The sequence below is a fragment of the Jaculus jaculus genome, chromosome 5, assembly GCF_020740685.1.
Source record: "Jaculus jaculus isolate mJacJac1 chromosome 5, mJacJac1.mat.Y.cur, whole genome shotgun sequence".
Classification (NCBI taxonomy): domain Eukaryota; kingdom Metazoa; phylum Chordata; class Mammalia; order Rodentia; family Dipodidae; genus Jaculus; species Jaculus jaculus.
The window spans coordinates 136811978-136834035 of record NC_059106.1 but is presented as its reverse complement, the minus strand read 5'-3'; the positions used below and the strand labels follow the sequence as shown (position 1 = coordinate 136834035).

The 22058-nt window shown below is 40.6% G+C and overlaps 1 protein-coding gene across 2 annotated transcripts in view; it reads left to right on the top strand.

The window, feature by feature from the left end:
* The window catches only part of Vps8 (VPS8 subunit of CORVET complex), a 252603-nt gene that overhangs the window by 172967 nt on the left and 57578 nt on the right, over window positions 1-22058 (top strand). For both annotated transcript variants that reach the window (XM_004654317.2, XM_004654316.2), the window contains 4 exons: window positions 7803-7950; window positions 11675-11764; window positions 15429-15471; window positions 18943-19046. In XM_004654317.2, coding sequence (XP_004654374.1) covers window positions 7803-7950; window positions 11675-11764; window positions 15429-15471; window positions 18943-19046 — 385 coding nt within the window. The remainder of the gene's footprint in view (window positions 1-7802; window positions 7951-11674; window positions 11765-15428; window positions 15472-18942; window positions 19047-22058) is intronic.

Genomic DNA, 22058 nt, shown 5'->3' with positions numbered 1-22058 from the left:
TATATAATAGGACTTTTTTTATAGGAAGAAAAAAAGTCAAATGACATGTTGTATTTTAAAATCTTTGATAAAATAAAAAATTGAACATTGTTAAGGAAATGAGTATTTGCCAATAAACAAAAGACAGATTGGAATTGAATGTGTCATTATTTCCATAAATATTTTTGAAGGCACATTATTATTATTTATTTATTGGTTGGTTTTTTTCAGGGTAGGCTCCCACTCTAGCCTTGGCTGATCTGAAACTCACTCTGTAGTCCCAGACTGGCCTCCAACTCACAATGGTCCTCCTACCTCTGCCTCCCCAAGTGCTGGGATTAAAGGTGTGTGTCACCACACCCTGCTTGAAGGCACATTTTTAGATACTGCTTCTCAGTGTTGAAGCAGGATATTTCTAAATTAAAGTAAAAAACTGAACCTAAAAAGTGTTCATGAATTTTGACATATAAAAATGCATTTCTGAGGCTGGAGAGAACAATCTATTTTAAAAAGTAAATAGGCAAGATAATCAAGTAAGCACTAATGTATGTGAGTGTAATTGAATCTAAATTGATAAACATGACAGTATAACTGTAAAAATAATGCCAAACTGAAACAATATATATTTAATAGTATACACACATACTATCTGTGTATGTGAGTGGATGATAAGAAAATAATGGGGCTGTGGAGTTGGCTCATTGGACAGTGTGCTGGCCACTTGTGCATGAGTGAGGTGCTAAGTTCAGTTGTCCTGAGCCCACTAAAGCCAGGGGCAGTAGTGTGAGCATCAGTCATGTCAGTGCTCCCACAGCAAGATGGAGCGGAGACAGTAGAATTCCCCAAAGTTCATGGGAACAGCTAGCCTGGAGAACGTGGCAGCATCCTGGAAATGCTGCCTCAAACAAGGTAGAAGGAGAGGACAGACATCTGAGGTTGTCCTGTGACCTCTATGTGCACACTGTGGTACGTACTTACACCCATCAACACATAATGCATACATTCACAAACACACAAATGTTTCTTAGCAAAAAGAATGTGCAAGCCGGGTGTGATTGTGCACGCCTTTAACCCCAGCATTCAGGAGGCAGAGGTAAGAGGATCACTGTGAGTTCGAGGCCACCCTGAGACTACATAGTGAATTCCAGGTCAGTCTGGGCTAGAGTGAAACCCTACCTTGAAAACAAACAAACAAAAAAATGTGTGAGGGCTGGAGACATGGCTTAGTGGTTGAGGCACTTGCCTGAGAAGCCTAAGGACCCATGTTCTATTCCCCAGTACCCACATAAGCCAGATGCACAATGTGGCACATGCATTTGGAGTTTGTTTGTAGTGGCTGGAGGCCCTGGTATGCCCATTCTGTCAAACTACCTCCCTCCTTGACTCCCTCTCTCACTCTCATAAGTAAATAAAAAACTATAGAATAGTTTTTTTTTTTTAAGTTGTAGATATCTAGCTAATGTTCTTTGTTTTTGTCCTCATTAAGAATAGGAATTTCTGGCCGGGCGTGGTGGCGCACGCCTTTAATCCCAGCACTCGGGAGGCAGAGGTAGGAGGATCGCCGTGAGTTCAAGGCCACCCTGAGACTACAGAGTTAATTCCAGGTCAGCCTGGACCAGAGTGAGACCTTACCTCGAAAAACCAAAAAAAAAAAAAAAGAATAGGAATTTCTGTTCGTAGTAGAAAGAGTAGAATTGTGATGCATCCTTTCCATTGTGGAACTGAGGGAATGCGTATTCCAAGAGTTCTTCTTTATTAATAAAAGTGAGAACATTTCTTAGAGGTTTGCTCTTTTCAAATTTTGCATACAGTACTAACTGTCATGTCAGTACTTTATGTTGTTTTTAAAACTTTGTTCAGTTTTGAAGAACTCTTGGAATATGCATTCCCTCAGTTTCCCAATGGAAAGGATGCATCACAATTTTTTTCTTTCTACTATGAATAGAAATTCTTCTTTGTCTTGCTTCCTTTCCTTCTTTACCCTCTCCTTTTCTTCCTTTTTCTTCCTCTCTCCCTTCCTTCTTATCCTTTGTACATTTTATACCTTCCTTGTGTTTAAAAATATTTTAAATAAGTAGTCATGTGTACCCCCTTGTGCATCTGGCTTATGGTGGTCCTGGAGAATTGAACCTGGGTCCTCTGGCTTTGCAGTCAAGTGCCTTAACCACTAAGCCTTCTCTCCTGCCCTGAAGTAGCTTTCTTGCAAAGCCCATCAGCATGGGTTCAATTCCCCAGTCACCCACATAAAGCAGGGCAGGCATTCATTTGCTATGGCAGTAGACCCTGGTGTACCCATACACATGTGCAAATGAATGAAAATTGAAAAATGAATGATTTAAAAGTTTGAGCTCCATAACTAGTGATGTCTCTGGATTTTCCAGTTCCCATACCTCCAGCTGGGCTGAGTAGCCAGGGGAAAGCTTCCACTCCTAGCCAGCAGTGCTCCATGGTCACCTTGCATAGTCCTGGTATGTGCCCCCCAATGGTTATTCCACCTTAGGGCTGGACTTCCAGGACCTGCCCCCAGGGACAGCTCTCCCAACCAGGCAGCTGGATGTCCAACTTATAAGTTTAATCGTAACACCTGAGTCAAGGGGGAACATACTTTCAAACTACCATAGCTACCTTATGGGTGCTTTGATTTTGTATGGATTGTGCTAGGGGTTGACAGTGCTACCCACACTTAGGGTGAGTCTTCCCACGTCAGTTAACCCAAACTCGAAACTTCCTCCACCTTTAAGCTTATGAAGTTGTATGCATTATTGTATTTACTGTGCTACAATTTTGTACAGATTTTTTTAGCCCTGGTCTTTACTACGATAATAGTCATATGGAAGGTCTTTTTAGGCAAACTGGCACATTTACATTTGCTTTGTTCACTTGGCATAGGATTACATCATATCATTTCTGATGTGGAATACATTGTGAATAGCTAAAAATTTAGCCTAAAGCAACTTGATTTGAATGAAAGTTATAAAAAACAACCACAGCATTTTATACTTTTGTGTGTGTGTTGTGAGTGGTATAGTTGAGTGCTTAGTCTAAACATAGTAACTATGTAGCCAGCACCTCAGAGGACTGGGAAGATGAGCACAAACTTAGAATTCAAATTGACAATATTTAGGGAGCTAAAATGGCCTTAGTTGTTAAAACAAATACTGCAGAGGATTGCGAAGTCACCAATTGGACTTTGGAAGAATTTTAGTGTAATTTTTTTAAACTGATAACATTTTTTTTTAACTTTTTTAAATACATTTTTATTTATTTATTTGAGAGTGACAGAGAGAAAGAGAGAGAGAATGGGCATGCCAGGGCCTCCAGCCACTGCAAATGAACTCCAGATGCGTACGCCCCCTTGTGCATCTGGCTAACATGGGTCCTGGGGAATTGAGCCTCGAACTGGGGTCCTTAGGCTTCACAGGCAAGCACTTAACCACCAAGCCATCTCTCCAGCCCCTGATACATGTTTTGTCCCTTCCCCAGAAATAGATTAGTGTTGAAAGTTATAATTTAAAATGCTTTTTTGCATCCTGGGTATTAGTGGATAAATTCTCCAACCTGAATTTTGGGCTCTGCGAGGTTGTATTGTGCACTCATGCATCTATGTCTGTTGCATGGTACACAGCACTTGCTTTCTTCTGACACTGACGAGGCACGTGTCTTCCTTGTGAAACTCCCTTTAATGTGCATTTATATCTTTGTACCTTTATAGTTAATCTGTTATTAAAATGGATATTCCCAAAAGAATAGCTAAGGTTTAGGTCTAAAAGATAAAACTTTGTAAATAAATCTAAAGTAACTAAATGAATAAATAAGGGGTTAGAAAGATGGCTTAGCAGTTAAGGTGTTTGTCTGCGAAGCCTAAGGACCCAGGTTTGATTCCCCAGTACCCACATAGCCAGATGCACAGGATAGCACATACATCTGGAGTTTGTTTCCAGTAGCAGGAGGCCCTAGCATGCTTGCACGTGTGTGTGCTATCTCTCTCTCTCTCTCTCTCTCTCTCATATATATAAATAACAATTTTACAAGAGACATAATTTTGACAGCCATTAATGTTAGCAGTTAATAGCATAGCAAGGAGCTAATAAAAGAGCAATAATAGCTTTGGAAAGGTGCATGTATCAAATTGTTTGTGTGCAGGGCTGATAAGGCAGCAGTCAGAAATTGATATAAATTTATTAATGCCTCAGCTAATTTATTAAAATTTTGCCTATGTAGATGCTGTCTAATCCTTTCTCTTCAGACACATTATTCCCCTCATAAATGAATCTGTTCATTTGGGTGATTTCCTTGGTCTGATGCATATGCACGTCCTCAGTTCTTATACATGGTTTTGTCAATAAGTGTTCTGAGAAGAATTAAGTACTGGGACTTACTGGCAGATGCTTATGTCTAATCTTAATTTGCTCCATGATCTTGCATTTATAAGGCATATTAACAGAAGTGCAAGGTGCAGAAAATACAATACCTAGAATATTGACAACACCTCCTGCTTGACATAAATATCGGTAAAATAAACTAGCTCACCAGCATGTTGTACACACATTTGTTAGCCCTATTTCCTTCTACTTGTGTTTTGTAGAGACATAAAGCTGCTGTTCTGAGAATAAATTGATAAAACCAGACTGCTTTGGTCTCTAAAACACATGAGGGCATCACCCACATCAACCAAAGAGTTCTCCAGTGGACACGACTAGATGTTTTTAAATAAACTTTAATAATTCTATTTATTTATTTACTTGAGAGAGTGATAGAAAGAGGCAGATAGAGAAAGAATGGGCACACCAGAGTATCCAGCCACGCAAACCAACTCCAGACACATGCGCCACCTTGTGTATCTGGCTTAGGTGGGTCCTAGGGAATCGAACCTGGGTCCTTTGGCTTTGCAGGCAAGTACCCCAACCACTAAGCCATCTCTCTAGCACTCAACTAGAAGATTTATAATTGAACTTAATTCTGACACTCTCTACATGTGTTTAGCATCAGATCCTGCAATTGATATGCTCAGACAAATAATTGCCCCTACTTCCGATGTCAGCAATAAGCCACAGGTTGCGATCTGTGTTTCTTGACTGAATGGCTGTAAATTGGGTTCCCATGACTCCTCACTTGGGATCAATTATTTTCTAAAAGGGCTTATCCAACTTGCAGGACACTTTACTTCTGTACAGCACTTTATCACAAAGATCACTTGCAAAGGGTGTTCAGGAAGAGCCACATGGCACACAGAGTGGTAGTGCCTACCTGGAACCCCAAACAGATGGAGAGTTTGAGGCCAGCCTGAGCTACGTTGTGAGAGCCTGCCTGAAAGTAACTAAATAGAAGAATAGCCAGATGGAAGACACATAGGATAAGGTGTGTGGGAAAGAGCAGAAATGCTGACCCCTTTCTCTTGGACCTTTAGAAGCTTTACTATGTAGACCTGATGAATAATTCCCTTGGCCATTGGTGATAACTCCACCTGTAGCCCTTGTTCCTCCCTGGAGATGGGAGGAGTGGAACTGAAAATTCCAGCTCACTAATCACATGGTTTGTGGCACTCACAACCAGCCCAGCAAGAAGAGGCTGTCCTGGAGCCCAGTCACCTCGGTAGCATACAAAAGATACCTGTTTGAAGATACCAAGGGTTTATCATCTAGGTGCCAGGATCCTGGAGCAGAGACTGAATGTGCATTTCTTACTCTATTACAGTATCGCATTCCCACATTTCCCTGAATTTGTCGCATGAGTCTTCTCATGTCTCCATGTAGAGCTTTGTAACAGGATTTATCCCCAGCTTTCTCTGACTTTGTGACCATGGCCCCTCTAGTCTGTTTCCCTATGTTTGAAGACACCAGTGTACTCTCTGTTCAGTTCAGTTCCATTCAACATGTGTTTGTTTATTTTGTGACAAGACTGGGGACACAATCTCTCAGAAGGAACTCTAATCCCATGGAGACAGGAGATCCCTCAAGCAAGCTGGCCAGCTGAATCAAAGAGCTCTGAGTTCAAGTGAGAGATCTGGAGGTTGAGAGCAATGGAGGAAGGCACCCGATACCAACTTCCAGCCTCCACACACATGCACGCACACTCAGGCATAGTCTCTCACTTGAACTCAGAGCTTGCTAATTCAGCTAGTCTACTTTTCCAGTTTGCCTGTTTCCTTCAGCCAAAAACTGGGATTAGAGGCAAGTCATTATGGCTATCTAGCATTTAGGTGGGTTCTGGGAATCAGAACTCAGGTCATCATGTTTGCGTGACAATCACTTTATCCACTGAGCCATCTCCCCCACCCCAGGAACTGACTTCTACTGAAGCTAGGAAACTGAAGATTCTGAGGTCTCCCTGAGCAGCATGGGTCCTCTGTTTGTAGAAGATGACTTATTTCCCATGATGAGACTAATGCTTTACTTCCAAGCTTGTGCGTAGGCCATTCGTAAGAACGGCAGCCTTTGGAAGTAGCAGCAAGGCCAATCTTAACTTTGCATATCTTACTATATATCACTTTTTTTCCAACAAAGTTAGCCCTTACTACATGTAAGACAGTGGGTGGCTTTGAAAATTCATTAGTGGAAAGCTACATGGTACCTACTAGCATAGAATGTGTTATCTTTTAGAGAAGGCAGGGAGTGACATTGGGGTATGATTGGGACTAGAGGGGCATACAGTAGAGGCAGTTGGGGAGACAGGAACATAGTTTATTATCTATAGTTATTCATAGATCTGATTGTTTAGACTGAACTGGTTTTCCTTCAAAACAAAGTATAACTTTTGGTATGATTTAGAGGGCTCTCAACTGAGTATTATTTCCTTAATTATTGAATGTAAATTAAAGCCTACTAAGTATTTACAATGTTATGTAGAATTCAGCTCAGTAACCCAGGTAACAAACACTTTCACTACTTTTTTTGCATCCAGCTTTAACATTTTTTATTATGACTGTTTCCATAATTACAGACAATAAGCCATGATACTTCCCTCCCCCTCACTTTCCCCTTCACAACTCCACTCTCCATCATAGCCCCTCCCCCTCTCAATTAGTCTCTCTTTTATTTTGATGTCATCATCTTTTCCTTCTATTGTGATGGTCCTGTGTAGGTAGTACCAGACACTGCGAGGTCATGGATATCCAGGCCATTTTGTGTCTGAAAGATTGCATTGTCAGACATTCTACTCTTATTTTGGCTCTTACATTCTTCCCGCCACCTCTTCTGCAGTGGACCCTGAGCCTTGGAAGGTGTGAGAGAGAGGTTTCAGTGCTGAGCACTCCTCTGTTACTTCTTCTCAGCACCCAGGTGCCTTCTGAGTCATCCCAGAGGTCACCACCATCTGAAAAGAGAAGCTTCTCTAACCAAAACTGAGAGTAGCATGAATATATGGGTATGAACAGTTAGATAAGTGCTTACTGGGAAGTTTGGTGAGCATAATTTTTACATTTAGTGAGACACTAGCAGGCGTTACACCCCTAGGGTTCATGACTTCTCCTATCATAGATTTTCAGTACCATGTATGTATTTCCTCCTGTGGAGTGGGCCTCCAGTCCAATTAGAGAGTGGTTGGTTTCCCTCATAATAGATATGCCACTGTTGTACCCGTTAGCTCATTTGGCCATCCAGGTTTTGTGGGTAGCTTGGGAATCGAACCCTGTGCCAGAAGGCTTTGGAAGCAAGAACCTTTAACCACTGAGCCATCTCCTCACCCCAAACACTTGGAATTCACCTTTTAATCTGGCAAGAAGATAATCTTGGTTTTAATGCAACATCCTTGTTACCTGTGGCCTTTAATTATAGGTGTGTTTCAATAGTGCACCTGTTTAGGACTCTCTTGCCATTTGTTTTCAGGGAAGGCATTCATATGAACCAAGAATCTCTGCAAATATCTCCCAGTATTACAGAACAGTTCATTGAGCTGCTGTGTCAGTTCAGTCCAGACCAAGTTACAGAAACACTGCAAGTCCTTGAGTGCTACCGTCTGGAAGAAACTATTCAGGTAAGGCCCATAGCATATGGAAGACAAGAATAAACTTTTCTAAACATCTCCTGTGTACCAGGTCACTAATGGGAGACCTACGTAGGAAGGTAATGTAGAAGTCAGTAGCTACTAAGTGATGGCATCTAAGATTGAACCAGACAGTCTGACTCCATATGCAGGTTGTCTTTGCTATGTTAACATGCTACTGCTTGTTTTGCTACAGTTGGAAGCAGTATGCATCCATCACTGCTATCAGTCAGGCTGTATAGAAACCCTAGCCAGCAGAATAAGCTTAGGGAAGGAAACTTAGTAAAAGTATTGACAAGAAAAGATCAAGGACAGGCCGAATTGCATAAAATATAAGTAGTAACCCATTAGCTTCAGCACCTTCATTGCCTTCTCTTCTCTTGTTTCCTTCTTTTTTTCATGTGTGTGTGTGTGTGTGTGTGTGTGTGTCCGGAATGAGGTATGTTTATTTATCTTTCATGTGCATGTGTAGTATGTTTGGTGAGGTGTGGTATCTGTGCATGTGGTGTTTGTATGTACATGTGCAGATGGAGGCATCTGTGTACTCTCACAAAGGGGAGAGGAGGACTTGGACTCTCTTTCCTCTCTCGTTCATCTGCACATTTCCTTTAGATGGAATGCAGCTCTGAATAGGGCTTTTCTTAACCCCGGGATTTCCTAGTCTCTGCGCCCCACAGGACTGTAGTTGCACATATGCATGGCCATACCCAGCTATTTATGTGGGTCCTGTGTCATCAAACTTAGGCAGTCTCAGACCCTCATGCTTGTAGCAAGCATTCTTGCCCTCTGAGCAATCCCCCAAGTTAAAACTTAATCTATCTTTTCTTTGGCTAACAATAAACAGTAACCTGTATTTTTTGAATCCACCTCCTAAATTGTCCCCATACTTGAAAATTTTTTGAATTATGAATATTTCAAAAATTTATGAATGTGCACACAATATCAAATATGTACTCACCAAATACATTTTAATTATTAACATTTTCTACACTTGCTTATTTTAGAAATCAAGTACTCTTCCTTTATCTGTCTTTCCCCTCTCTCCTTTCTTTGGGGTCACCACCAACCTAATACTGGTGTTTACCTTTTCAAACTATAATTTTTATTATTTTTACAAATGTGCATGCCTACAAAATACATGATACTTTGATGTGTTTTTAAAATTTACAGTAATGGTATCATATAGCATATATCCTATTACAGACAGCAATTATTCAATTTCTTTCAATTAATCAATTTTATATACTCAAATCTATCTAATTCATCTCAATGGTCATATAGTAGCTTATCAAATGAATCTGCTAGGTTTCTTATTTCTCTGTTGATATGATATTTCCAGTGTTTTACTTTAGAAACAGTGCTGTAGTTCATATTGTGTTTTTTATTTTTATTTGTTTTCATGTATGGGGGCACTGCACACCCCTCAAGGCACACATATGGAGGTGAGAAGTTAACCATGAGGTGTCTGTGCTTTCTCCACATTCAAGACAGGGTTTCACTGTTGCAGACGAATGCCAGACTAGTTGGACCATGAGCTTTGGATTCTCTTTGCTCTGCCTCCTGTTGCCACAGGCACATTGGGACCACAGACACATTGCACCACTTTGCATCTGATTTTATGTGAGTGTGTGGAAAAGCGACTGAACTGGAATCAACAGGCTTTTCAAGCAAGCATTTTTAACCACTGAGACATCTCTGCCCACATGAATTTTCACTGGGAATGGCATTGTTTACCAAGTAGAACAGCTTAGTTCTCGTGATGTTGCCCAGTTATTTCCTAAGTGTTCCTGATCTTTTTTTTTTTTTCCTGGTTATTTCATTCTTGCCTAAACTTACCTGGATCTCACTCTGTAATCCCAGGCTGGTCTCAAACTCACAGCCATCCTCTTACCTGAGTGCTGGGATTAAAGTTGGGCGCCACCATGCCCAGCTCTGAGTATTCTGTTCTTATCAGCCATTTGGTATGTGCCATCTTCCCACATCCTTGATGATTCCTGATATTTTTAAAAATATTTCATTTTTATTTACTTATTTGACAGAGAAAGAGAGAGAGGGAGGGAGAGAATGGGCGTGTCCGGGCCTCCAGCCACTGCATACGAACTCCAGATGTGTGTGCCCCCTTGTGCATCTGGCTAACATGGGTCCTTGGAAATAGAACCTGGGTCCTTTGGCTTTGCAGGCAAATGCCTTAACCACTATGCAATCCCTCTAGCCCTCCTAATTTTTTTTAACCAACCAAAAGACATCTCCACTTAGCATATTTAATTTTGACAGTATGAAGAGTGTCACTGATTCTCATGCCATTGTTCATTCGTTCTTTGGACCATGTAGTCATAGTATTGCCTACATTTCTATTGAGTCTTTGCCCCTCATTCACGTCTAGAAGTTCATTCTAAGGTGTGGAGCTCCTGTTCTTCACTGGTTTTATGATTTGGTATACCTTCTTCCATTCTGCTTTGGCATGTCTTTTACATGGCTTTTAGTAACTTCTGTTATATCATCATTCCTTCCCTTTAAAGTTTAAGCTAATGCATATATCTTACTTCCATTCCTGTTTTTATGACACAAAGGATGTCTCATATAATTTTTATAATTTAGCTTTTTACCTGTTATAGCTTTCCATCCATCTGGAATTTATTTCTGTAGGCAGGTCAAGAAAAAAGTAAAATATCTCTTCCTCCGCCCCACAGGATGACTAGATCTATATTTATGGCATTTTATGATCTTTTTCTCACTGATTCCTAATGCTGTTCTGCTATATGCCAAATTCCCAAATATACATCGATCTGTGCATGGATTCTAGTCTGTTCTTTTGTGTCTTTGTTTTTTCCTGTGCTTAAGCCGCATATTTTACTTACAACTTTTCAGCAAAGCTTATTATTCAGAGGAAGTCCTACATCCTCTTTCTTTTTCTTTACTTTGGCTACTTCTGGCCTTTTACCATTCCATGTCAAGTTTTTTTTAAAAACTCTCTGTGGAGGGGTTAGAATGTGGAGATGGCTCAGTGGTTGAAGGTACTTGCTTGCTTGCAGAGCCTGCCGGCCTATGTTCAGTTCCCCAGCATCCATGTACAACCAGATGCAAAAAGTGGTGCATGCAACTGGTGTTTCTTTGCAGCAGCAAGGGGCTGCTTTTCTCCACGTGATATGCTAAGGTTTCCTCCTTGTGAGCATGTGTGCCTCTTTGTTTTCTAAAAGTGTTTATTCTCTTCATTAATGCTTGCAAAGTTTCTTGTTAAACTTCTCTTTTGTTTCTCTTTGTGCTTTCTGTCATTCTTTATACTTTTTCTCAGATTACTATTTCTTTTTATTAATTATATATTCTTAGTTTAGTAACTTTTACTGAGACCACATAAGTTAGTATGTAGTATTTTAGTCATTTCATTCTGTTTATCAGTTTATAGTTTATATTATTGTTGTTAATATATATCTGCTAGCTTTTCTCCAATGAATATACCTCATTCACCTGTGTAACAGTTTTTTTAAAAAAATAAATAAATGAAAAAAAAGAATGAATTTGTTCCAATTAGAACTGCCATATTAGGCCACTATAAGATAAAAAGTCAGGTATTTGCATATTATACTTTGCAGTAGCATACTAAAGAAACATGAATTCATTATTGGCTATTTTTGAGGGTACCACCCCCTTCGGTAAGCTCTTTCTACTCCAAAAATTAGATTTACAAGGAAAATGTTTACCTTTTCTTTCTTCCTAGATTACACAAAAGTATCAACTCCATGAAGTCACTGCTTATCTGTTGGAAAAGAAAGGAGATATTCATGGTGCCTTCTTAATAATGTTGGAGGTAACATTTAGCTGTGATCAGTCTTATATCTGTCTATATGTCTATTTATGGCTCCATCTTAGTCTCTTGTGTTTCAAAGTAGGTTGTACTGCTTCATCATGGGTATGTACCACGTTTTGTTCATTGCTTTGACAGATACTTGAGTTGCTTCCATCTTGAGATTATTGTGAGTAATGCTCCTATAAACATGTTTGTGTGTGTGTGTGCATATGTATACACACACACATATACACACATATACATACATACATATACATATATATATCTTTTTTTTCAAGGTAGGGTCTTACTCTACCCAGGCCAACCTGGAATTCACTATGTAGCCTCAGGGTGACCTTGAACTTTTGGCAATCCTCCTACCACTGCCTCCTAAGTGCTGGGATTAAAGGTGTGTACCACCATGCCTGGCCAAATATTTGTGTGTGTGTGTGTGTGTGTGTGTGTGTGTGTAGAGACATGTGTGCACACATGTACGGGTATACCATGGCACATGTGTGGAGGTCGGAGGACAATGCTGGGTTGTTTGTTACCTCCTTTTCCTTCTGTGATACAGGCTCTCTCGGTTTTGCTACAGCGTACAGCGTGTCCCTCCCGCTGGTCTGTGAGCTCCAGATTCTCCTGGCTTCACCCCCATTGCTGCAGGCGCCTTGGGATTACAGACTCCTGCAGCCACACTGTGTCTGATTGTGTGTGGGTGCTGGGGAGCAGAACTCGGACCAGAGGCTTACAAGCAAACACCTTAACCACCGAGCCATTTCCCCAGCTCCTGTACAAATAATTTTTGAGTCCTGTTTTCATTTCCTTTAGATATATAAACAGACGAGTGATCCCTGGGCCAAGTGCTACTCTATTTTTTAATTTTTTTAAATTATATTATTTATTTATTTATTTGAGAGTGACAGACACAGAGAGAAAGACAGATAGAGGGAGAGAGAGAGAGAATGGGCGCGCCAGGGCCTCCAGCCTCTGCAAACGAACTCCAGACGCGTGCGCCCCCTTGTGCATCTGGCTAACGTGGGACCTGGGGAACCGAGCCTCGAACCGGGGTCCTTAGGCTTCACAGGCAAGCGCTTAACCGCTAAGCCATCTCTCCAGCCCCTATTTTTTAATTTTTAAAGGAACTAACCACAGTGTTTTCCAAAGCAGCTATGGTATTTTTCATACTCACCAGCATCAATACACAAAGGAGACAATTTCTCTACATCCTTGCCAACACTTGTTATTTTCCAGTTTTTTGATAGTAGCTATCCAGATGGTGAAAAGTAGCATATCAGTTTTAACTATATTTTTATCTAGCTAGGAATATGTTACAGATGTCCTGTATATCAAAAAATGCTCCATATTGGCTTCTATTCCTTTCTAGCCATATGATTTTTATAACCGGCTAGAAAAATATCCTGTAGAAGTCTTATGTAGGATTTTAATTTCTTTTAATATATATATTGTTAGACCTGTATCTTTCTTCCATGTAATTTATCTGTTGAAGATACTATGAATCTGGTATTAAAGAATAAGATAGGGCTGGAGAGATGGCTTAGCAGTTAAGCACCTGCCTGTGAAGCCTAAGGACCCCGGTTCAAGACTCGATTCCCCAGGACCCACGTTAGCCAGATGCACAAAGGGGCGCATGCGTCTGGAGTTTGTTTGCTGTGGCTGGAGGCCCTGGCGCGCCCATTCTCTCTGTCTCTATCTGCCTCTTTATCTCTCTGTCACTTTCGAATAAATAAATAAAAATAATCACAAAAAAAGAATAAGATAAAATATTCCTGACATTGATACAGGAAAGAAAGGCAAGAGATGGCAGGTAATAAAGCCAGAATTGATAAAGCCTGGTTAATACAAAACATAGGTTATACCAGAACTAGATAGTAAGACCTTACTGCTGAAGATACCACATGCTTTGGTTGCAAGGCACTGAGAAATCAAGGTGGAGCTAAGCTATACTGTGTAGCCTGCTTGGGGAGAAAGGTCATCAGTAGTTTTACTCAGAGGTGACCCTGCATGCCACACAGCCAGTCAGTCAGGCAAGATGCTCAATTGGTGCTTTAGTGACATGACTCTTATGGGGGCAACTGACTGCTCTCTGGATTTGGAGGCCTGCCACACAGGCGGGAGTTTGTGTGTGTCTGGTTCTGGAAACCTAGTCAGAAACATGTGGTTTGGTAAGTCTCCTGTCACTTGTCTAAATGGACGAATTGTGCCCATCAGACTGCCCTCTTAATTATGTGTGTACATGCCCATGTATTAGTGCTCTCAGCTCTGATCACAGATGCTTCCTTTTGCAGTGGGCAACACTCCTTGCGAGTCAAAATGCTGAAAATAAATAACTCCCAGGTTTAATTCCCAAGTCGTGAATGGAACGTCTGTATCGTCCCCTCCAAGGCTCAGGGGCCGAGAACGGGGAGCAGTGCTGCGGCGTGCTGCAGCTCACGGGAGTACTTGCACAAAACTGCCCACGGTTAGGCCTGTCAGCGTGCTCCTTGATGGGGGAGGAGCTCACGAGGCCCCTGCCTCTCCCTGAGGATCTGTTGTCAGTTAAGGGTCGCTGGGGGGGGGGGGGACATTTTCTTCAGTGGTATATAGCCCATGCCACGGTGAATAACCCCCACACCCATGCACAGGCAAGCAACCCTAAATTAAACTCAGTGGGTCACCAAAAAGAAGACATTCTAGTAGAAGTGAGACTAGCTTATTTGAAAAGGAGTTCTACAGGAAGGGGACAAAAGAAAGCAAGGAGAAGTGAACGTGATCAAAATACATTATATACGTATATAAAGTTATCGAAAAATGGAACAGTTTTAAAAAGAAGTATGGGCTACTAGAACAAAGGAGTAGCAAGGTTAGGTCCAGATTTGGATGGATTTTGTAGGACATGCTAAAGAGTTGTAAAGGAAGGAACTAGCTTGCTTACTTTATAACGACTGCTCAGTGATTGTGGGAAAGCAGCGGCGAGCCGAGGTGCGGAGAGCGCAGTGCAAGTTAGTAGATAAAGGCTGTTGGCTCGGGTGTGGCCGTGGTGAGGGAAAGACCAGGTAACTGTGGGAATCTGTTGATCATTTGATGGTGATATGAAGTGAATGAGAAGTGATGGATGTTAGCTTATAAGTTAAAAACCTATCATTTAAACTTCGGGAATTTGGCCTGTAAGAGACTCCAAATAAGGGAACACATGTGAGGTAGAGGTATCCTAGGACCAACATCAGTGCATTTAGTATATCATTTAAGAAAATCATTAAGGATCTAGGATGCAGTCAAGCAGTGAGCAGTGCAGCTGCGTATTCGGGAGACATTGTACCTGTACACAGATGGACTTGTCATGTGCTTTGTGTCACAGTCTTCCCAGCCTCCCTGCTTTCCTCATTACCCAGCGTGAATTCTATACCAAAGCATAGCTAGTCCCAAACCCTCTGTGCTGCCCAGGGGACTTCAGTAATGACTGCTTGGCAGTACAGGAGATGCTTCTGTGGGCAGAAGACTTGACACTTGATCTTTTGTGTCCTTTCCCATACCACCAGCCAGTTACTCAAGCGTTCACTTCTGCAGGAAAGTAAGGGAGAATTCTTACTAACCTTGCCATTTCTTGGACCATTCATTAATTAATATGTCGATTCAAGTATGTGAATAGAAATGTATTCTTATTGCCTCCTGTATTTTACTCTCCTAGAGACTACAGAATAAACTTCAAGAGTTGACACAACAAGGTGAAAGTAAGTTCCTGAATGTAAATTTGAAATGCTTTTCTCCCATGGACCTCGTGGAATTTTTTTTTTTTTTTTTTTTTTTGATGTAGGGTCTCACTCCAGCCCAGGCTGACCTGGAATTCACTATGTAATCTCAGAGTGGCCTCAAACTCACAGCAATCCTCCTACCTCTGCCCCCCAAGTGCTGGGATTAAAGGCATGTTCCACCATACCTGGCTAGACCTCATGTTTTTAAGAATATTGTTTAATAAACTGCCCTCATTAAGCAATAATTACACTGGTCCATTTGCATAATCACCATTGATGAACTTTAACGTAAATTTTAATTTTAGCTTGTTTTCAAGGGTGCGTAAAGGAAGGTATGTAAAGTGTTATGGATTTGCCTGAAGTTGGACATCTTTCACTGCACTTTAATTATTTTTGTTGTATTTATATATCTATGATATAGGTATGTATGAGTGAGGTGCATAGCTACCATTTATTAAATTGCCAAACAATAGCAGTGGGTCATAGCACTGATTGGTAATAGCAAGTATTCCTATACTAAACAGTAAAAATTGACAATTTATAATCTTAAATTGCTTTTGACACAGATATACAAACTTCATCATATTCATTGGGATTCTTTTTTTTTTTTTTTTTAAAGTTGTGATAAAATACAACATAGGGGCTAGGGAGCTGGCTCAAATGGTGAAATGCTTTCCATGACAGTATGAGAACCTAAGTTCAGAGTCCCAGTAGCCACATAAAAATTCAAAAGCAATGGAGTGTATTACAAATGTATTACAGTCCCAGCACTGGGAAGACAGAGACAGGAGAATCCCTAGGGTTTGCCAGCCAGATCAATGAGCTCCAAGCTCAGGGAGAGTCTCTGTCACAAAGTAAGGTGGATTGTGACTGAGAACACCCAACATGGATCTCTGGCATGCATGCACACACGTTTATACACATGAACATACGTGTATACACACACATTATAATACAGCGATCACCACCATCTATCTTATTCTTTTGTGATTGGCTTATGTGACTTAATGTAATGTCTGTAAGGTTTACACCGTTTGGAAAACATGTCAGAATCTTCTTCCTTTTAAATCTGACTAACACTCCACTGTATGCGCATACCACATTCTGTTTATTCACCTTCAGACAGACCCTTGGGTTGCTTCCATCTTTTGGCTGCTGTGAACATAGGTGTACACATATGTTTTTGGATTCTTTTTAATTTTTGTCGTTTGTGTTGGGGGCAGTATTGTGTGTGGTATATGCATGTATGTGTAGAGGCCGGAGGAGGATGTCAGGTGCCTGCCTCTGTTTCTTGTGCTTCATTTACGTGAGGTGATATTTCTCACCGAACTTGGAACTGCCATTTTTCATTCAGATTGGATGAATAATGAGCCCTAACAATTCTCCTGTCTCTGACCCATGCCCAGTGCTGCATGACAGGCATCTGTGGACACATCCAGCTTTTTTACATAGGTGCTGGGGATTGAACTCGGGTCCTCATGCTGGTACAGCAATCACTCTTACCTGCTAAGCCATCTTCCAAGCACCTTGAGTTTTACTGTCATTTATTTTGGGTAGATAACCAGAAACACGATTGCTGGATCAAGTAATAGTTCAAATGTATGTGTTTGTGTGTACCAGGGATAGAACCCAGGGCCTCATGTGCACTGTCAAAGGCTCTACCATTGAGCCAAACCTCTAGCGCTGTTGTTACATTTTCAGGATTGGCCATGCTGTTTTCCTTAACAACCGCACCATTTTCATCAGCATTGCAGAAGGACTCCAACTTCTCCATATCCACACCAATGCTTTTCTTCCTTTTTCCCCTCCCTGCTTTCCCTCCTCGTCTTTACCCTCTTCTCTCTCCACTCTTTGATAGTAGCTCCCCTACTGGGTATCATTTGGTTCTGGTTTTTTGAGCAGTTTTTCCATGTGCTTTTTGACCATTTTTGTGCCTTTTTTTTTAAAGAAATGTCTGATCAGCTCATCCATTTTTTTTAACTCAGATTGTTTGCTTTTATATTCCTTAACATTTATAAAATATTCTGCCTGAAGATAAAGGAATCAATCCTTTGATAGGTGAATTTTTAGATTATTCCACCTCTTTAAGACAACATATTTCTTGAGCCTTTGGTCCACACCTTACTCTAATGTACCTTTATCCTAATTTTCTATAGATAATTTGCTGATATTTTTATATTGATGTCCAAAATAGAGTTTGTATTATATGTTGGCCATCTTATTTTAATTACACATCTTTTTATTGACTTCTTCCATATGTATAGACAAAATACCATGATCATGATTTTCTCCTACAACTCTCTTTTTCCTTCCTGAGTCCCTCCCCTCCACTGAATCCCTTTGTTTTTAAAATATTTTTAAATTTTATTTAATTCTTTATTTGAGAGAGAAGCAGAGAAAGAGAGAGAGAATGAGAGAGAGAGAGGGAGGGAGAGAATGGGCACATCAGAGCCTCTAGGCACTGCACACAAACTCCAGATACATGGGCCACCTTGTACATCTGGCTGACACAGGTACTGAGGAATTGAACCTGGGTCCTTAGGCTTTGAAGGCAAGTGCCTTAACCACTGAGCCATCTCTCTAGCCTAGTAGGTAGGTTCAACAGTTTTTTTAAATATTATTATTTATTTATTTATTTATTTATTTGTAGACCCAGAGAGAGAATGGGTATGCCAGGGCCTCCAGCCACTGCCAACAAACTCCAGATGCATGTGCTTCTTTGTGCATCTGGCTCAAATCCCTTCTTCTTTCTAACTAGTCTCTCTTCTATTTTTGATGTCATCATTTTTCCCTCCTGTTATACAGGTCTTGTGTAAGTAGCGTCAACTACTGTGAGGTCATGAATACCATAATGACTTTATGTCTGGAAGACAGTATTGCAAAGCGCCCTTCCCCAGCCTTGGTTCTTACATTCTTTCTCACCACCTCCGCTGCAATGGTCCCTGAGCCTTGGATTGTATGATAGAGATGTCTCACTTAGTGCTGAACACACCACTGTCATTTCTTCTGAGCACTTTGTAATTACACTAAAACCTTTTGGAAACTCAGTAAACACTTCATTACTTTTCATATTGTAATTGAACAGTTATTACTTTTGAACTGTCAGTATGTGTTTAACCAATTTGATTAGGTTTAATGCATTTTTGTGTATGTATGTTTGAGGTCTGTGTTCATATGTGTTTGAGCACACAAGTGTATGCGCGTGCATGTGTGCCCATGGAATGATACTTTCACAGTCACGTGGGTCTTCACATCTCCGCTTAACATTTTAGAAACATCCTCATAGATCCACACAGTTGTGTTTCTGTGATGATTCTAAATCTAGTCAACTTGAAAATGACGATTAATCATCACAAAACTAAAAGCTACACAAAAACAGAGAGTTTGTTACAGAAACTCTGAGGTTTCATATATGTGTCTTTAAGTGATGTTTATACTCTCTGATTCTAGGTATCAATGGGAATTTCTCATTGAAAGATGTTGAAAATACCACAGTAGAGACAATTGCTCTTTGCCAGAGAAATTCACATAACTTGGATCAGCAGCAACGAGAGGTAGGATAATGACCACCTGGGCATTTAAAAGCCTGTCCTGTACTAGGCATTAATTCTATTTCCACTGCCATACTTTTCAGCATCTGAGTTTAATTTGCCTGGGTGTTAATCACTTTTCAATGTTCCCAAGAGTGAAAATCTCTTCAGCAGTGTCTGGCCTCTTTTCTTCTCACAGAAGGCTTCACGTTTTTACGTTTGGCTGTGCTGCAAAATGCATCAATGCTAGATGTCAGTAGTGTCTTTGAACTGAAATTTCTGTGTCTCCGTGTGGTGGTGCGTGGGCACGCGGTCATTTGTCAGCTTTCCCGTGGAAGGAAGGCAGCATGAGGAGCCGGAGCAAAGCCCCAGGGAACGTAGTGTGCTGCACAGCGTGAAAGGGGCACTCCTCAGCCTTAGCTGCTCTCAGGAGCGTTGAAAACTCTGTTCAGGCTGCACCCCAGCCCAATTAAATGAGGTCCAGTTATCAGTATGTTTAAGAACCCCCTCACAATTCCAGCATCCAGCTAAGGTTGGAACCACTGTGTTAATTGATCCCAAACTGCATAAAGACAAAACACAAAACTGAAGGAAGTATAGATGAGCACCTGGTGCAGGTGGGAATTCTAGCAGTGGGGGCAGAAACTACAGGTAAGATGTGACTGACAGTTACCACCTAAGGCGTGAAATTGTGAGCTGGAGAGGTAGTCATCAAGTGCTTTTTGTCTAACATGTGAGGGCCCAGGTTTAATACCCAGGGGAAAGGAAATAAAAACAGCTTCCCTTGTCTGTACCTGCCCCTCTGGGCTCGTGATGCTGGCATCATACTGATAGGCTGGCCTTTTCATACAGCCTGGGTTTTTGAAATGGGGTACTGAGTTAATTTTTCACATATATCTAGTTGTACATGTTACAGTGAAAAGAACAAATCTTGGCACATTTTCTGGTTTTATGAGGCAGGTACAGTTCTCTTAAATTTTTGTCAAAGATTATGAAAATTATTTAGAATATAATTAATCTATACACATTTATAATATTATAATTAATCTAAATTATAATTATAAACTATAATTAATCTAAACACATTTAAATATATATGTGATTTTTCCTTTACTAGAAACTTGTCATGATATGATTCAAATACCTTTTTAAAATCATGCAATACAGAAAGTTCACAGAAGGATTTTGATTGCAATATGTGCATCTGATAACCCAGATATAACCATCATTATTACCATTTGTTTAAAAAAACTTAAGATATATATTTTTATTTTTATTTATGTGTTAGAGAGGGAAGGAGGGGGAGAATGGGTACTCCAGGGCTGCTGGCACTGCACATGAACTCCAGATGCATGTGCTACCTTATGCCTTTGTCTGATGTGGGTTCTGGGGAGTTGAACCTGGGTCTATACACTTCTATAACCACTAAGCCATCTCTCCAGCCCTTAAGTTAATTTTTGTCTGCCTAGGTTGAAATAGTTTTAGCATCAAATGATGCTTCTTTTAAAAATTTACCAATGTGGCCAGGTGTGGTGACGCATGCCTTTAACCCTAGCACTTGGGAGGCAGAGATAGGAGGATTGCCGTGAGTTCAAGGCAACCCTGAGAATACAGAATGAATTCCAGGTCAGCCTAGACTACACTGAAACCCCACCTCAAAAAACCAAAAGACAGTGTGTGTGTGTGTGTATGTGTGTGTGTCTCAAGTCACCTTTAGAAAGCTTAAACAAAGCTGTGAATTTCTAACTTTCACATAAATGTTTCCCTCCATATTATCTCATAGTAAATATCTCTAACATTCAAAGCACTGAAGAACTGTGCTAGATTGGAATTTATTATGTTTAGAATTGTTATTTGGTTTTTATGGTATTTATGAAGCTTTTACCACTGGGGAAATTCACATGAACTCACACTTGCTCCTCAGCCTCCCTTTATGTCCTTCCTAATTTTAATTAGTTTGATATTTTTACATCATTAGGCTTTACAACACATTATTTTCTGTAATTCCAATGTTTATTTGAGTGGTTCATGGCCTTAGTGCCAGTCCTTTTGCCATGATTTTTCTGTTGCTAAGATTTTATGATCTTTTAGTTAGATGGTGGTATTTGAGCATGGTTATATTTTAATAGAGAAACATGGAAGGGTAGAATTCTTAAAGTTATCTAATGCTAAGCCTTAAAACTTTTATTTGGCCTTTCCATCTTCTCTAATAGATTTTTTTCATATTCTTCCTTTTTGTATGGAAAAATCTAAGAAAAATGACAGTCATTTTATAGATAAAATGCTCATATTCACATAAACTGGAATATATCCATATCCACAGCTATTAACAACAGCATTAAATATAAATCCATACTTCCAAAAGTCTAGGGGTTTTTCTGCAAACAAATAATATGGTTGTAAAAACAATTTAAAATAGGTAACTACCAGGAAGGTTAAATGAAGTAATGTAAGAAGTAAACATAAGATTAGCAGCTGGGGCTGGAGAGATGGCTTAGCGGTTAAGCGCTTGCCTGTGAAGCCTGAGGACCCCAGTTCAAGGCTCGATTCCCCAGGACCCACGTTAGCCAGATGCATAAGGGGGCACACTCATCTGGAGTTCGTTTGCAGTGGCTGGAGGCCCTGGTGCGCCCATTCTCTCCCTCCCTCCTTCCCTCCCTCCCTCCCCCTCTCTCTCTCTCTCTCTCTCTCTCTCTCTCTCTCTCTCTCTGTTACTTTCAAATGAATAAATAAAAATGAACAAAAAATATTTTTAAAAACAAGATGAGGAGTGATGCTCAGTGGATAAAGCCCTGCTGCAGAAGCCTGAAGACCGGGATTTGGGTCCCAGCAGCCATATTAATGCCAGCTAGGAATGGCAGCCTGCTTGTGACCCCAGTGTCTGAGTTCAGCGAGAGACCCGGCCTCAGAACATAAGACAGAAAACAACAGGGAAAAACACCCAAGTCAACATATGGCCTCCACATGTACACATGTGCACACACTCATATGAGAATGCACACTGCACACACATGTACATGCAAATGAAAGTTCATG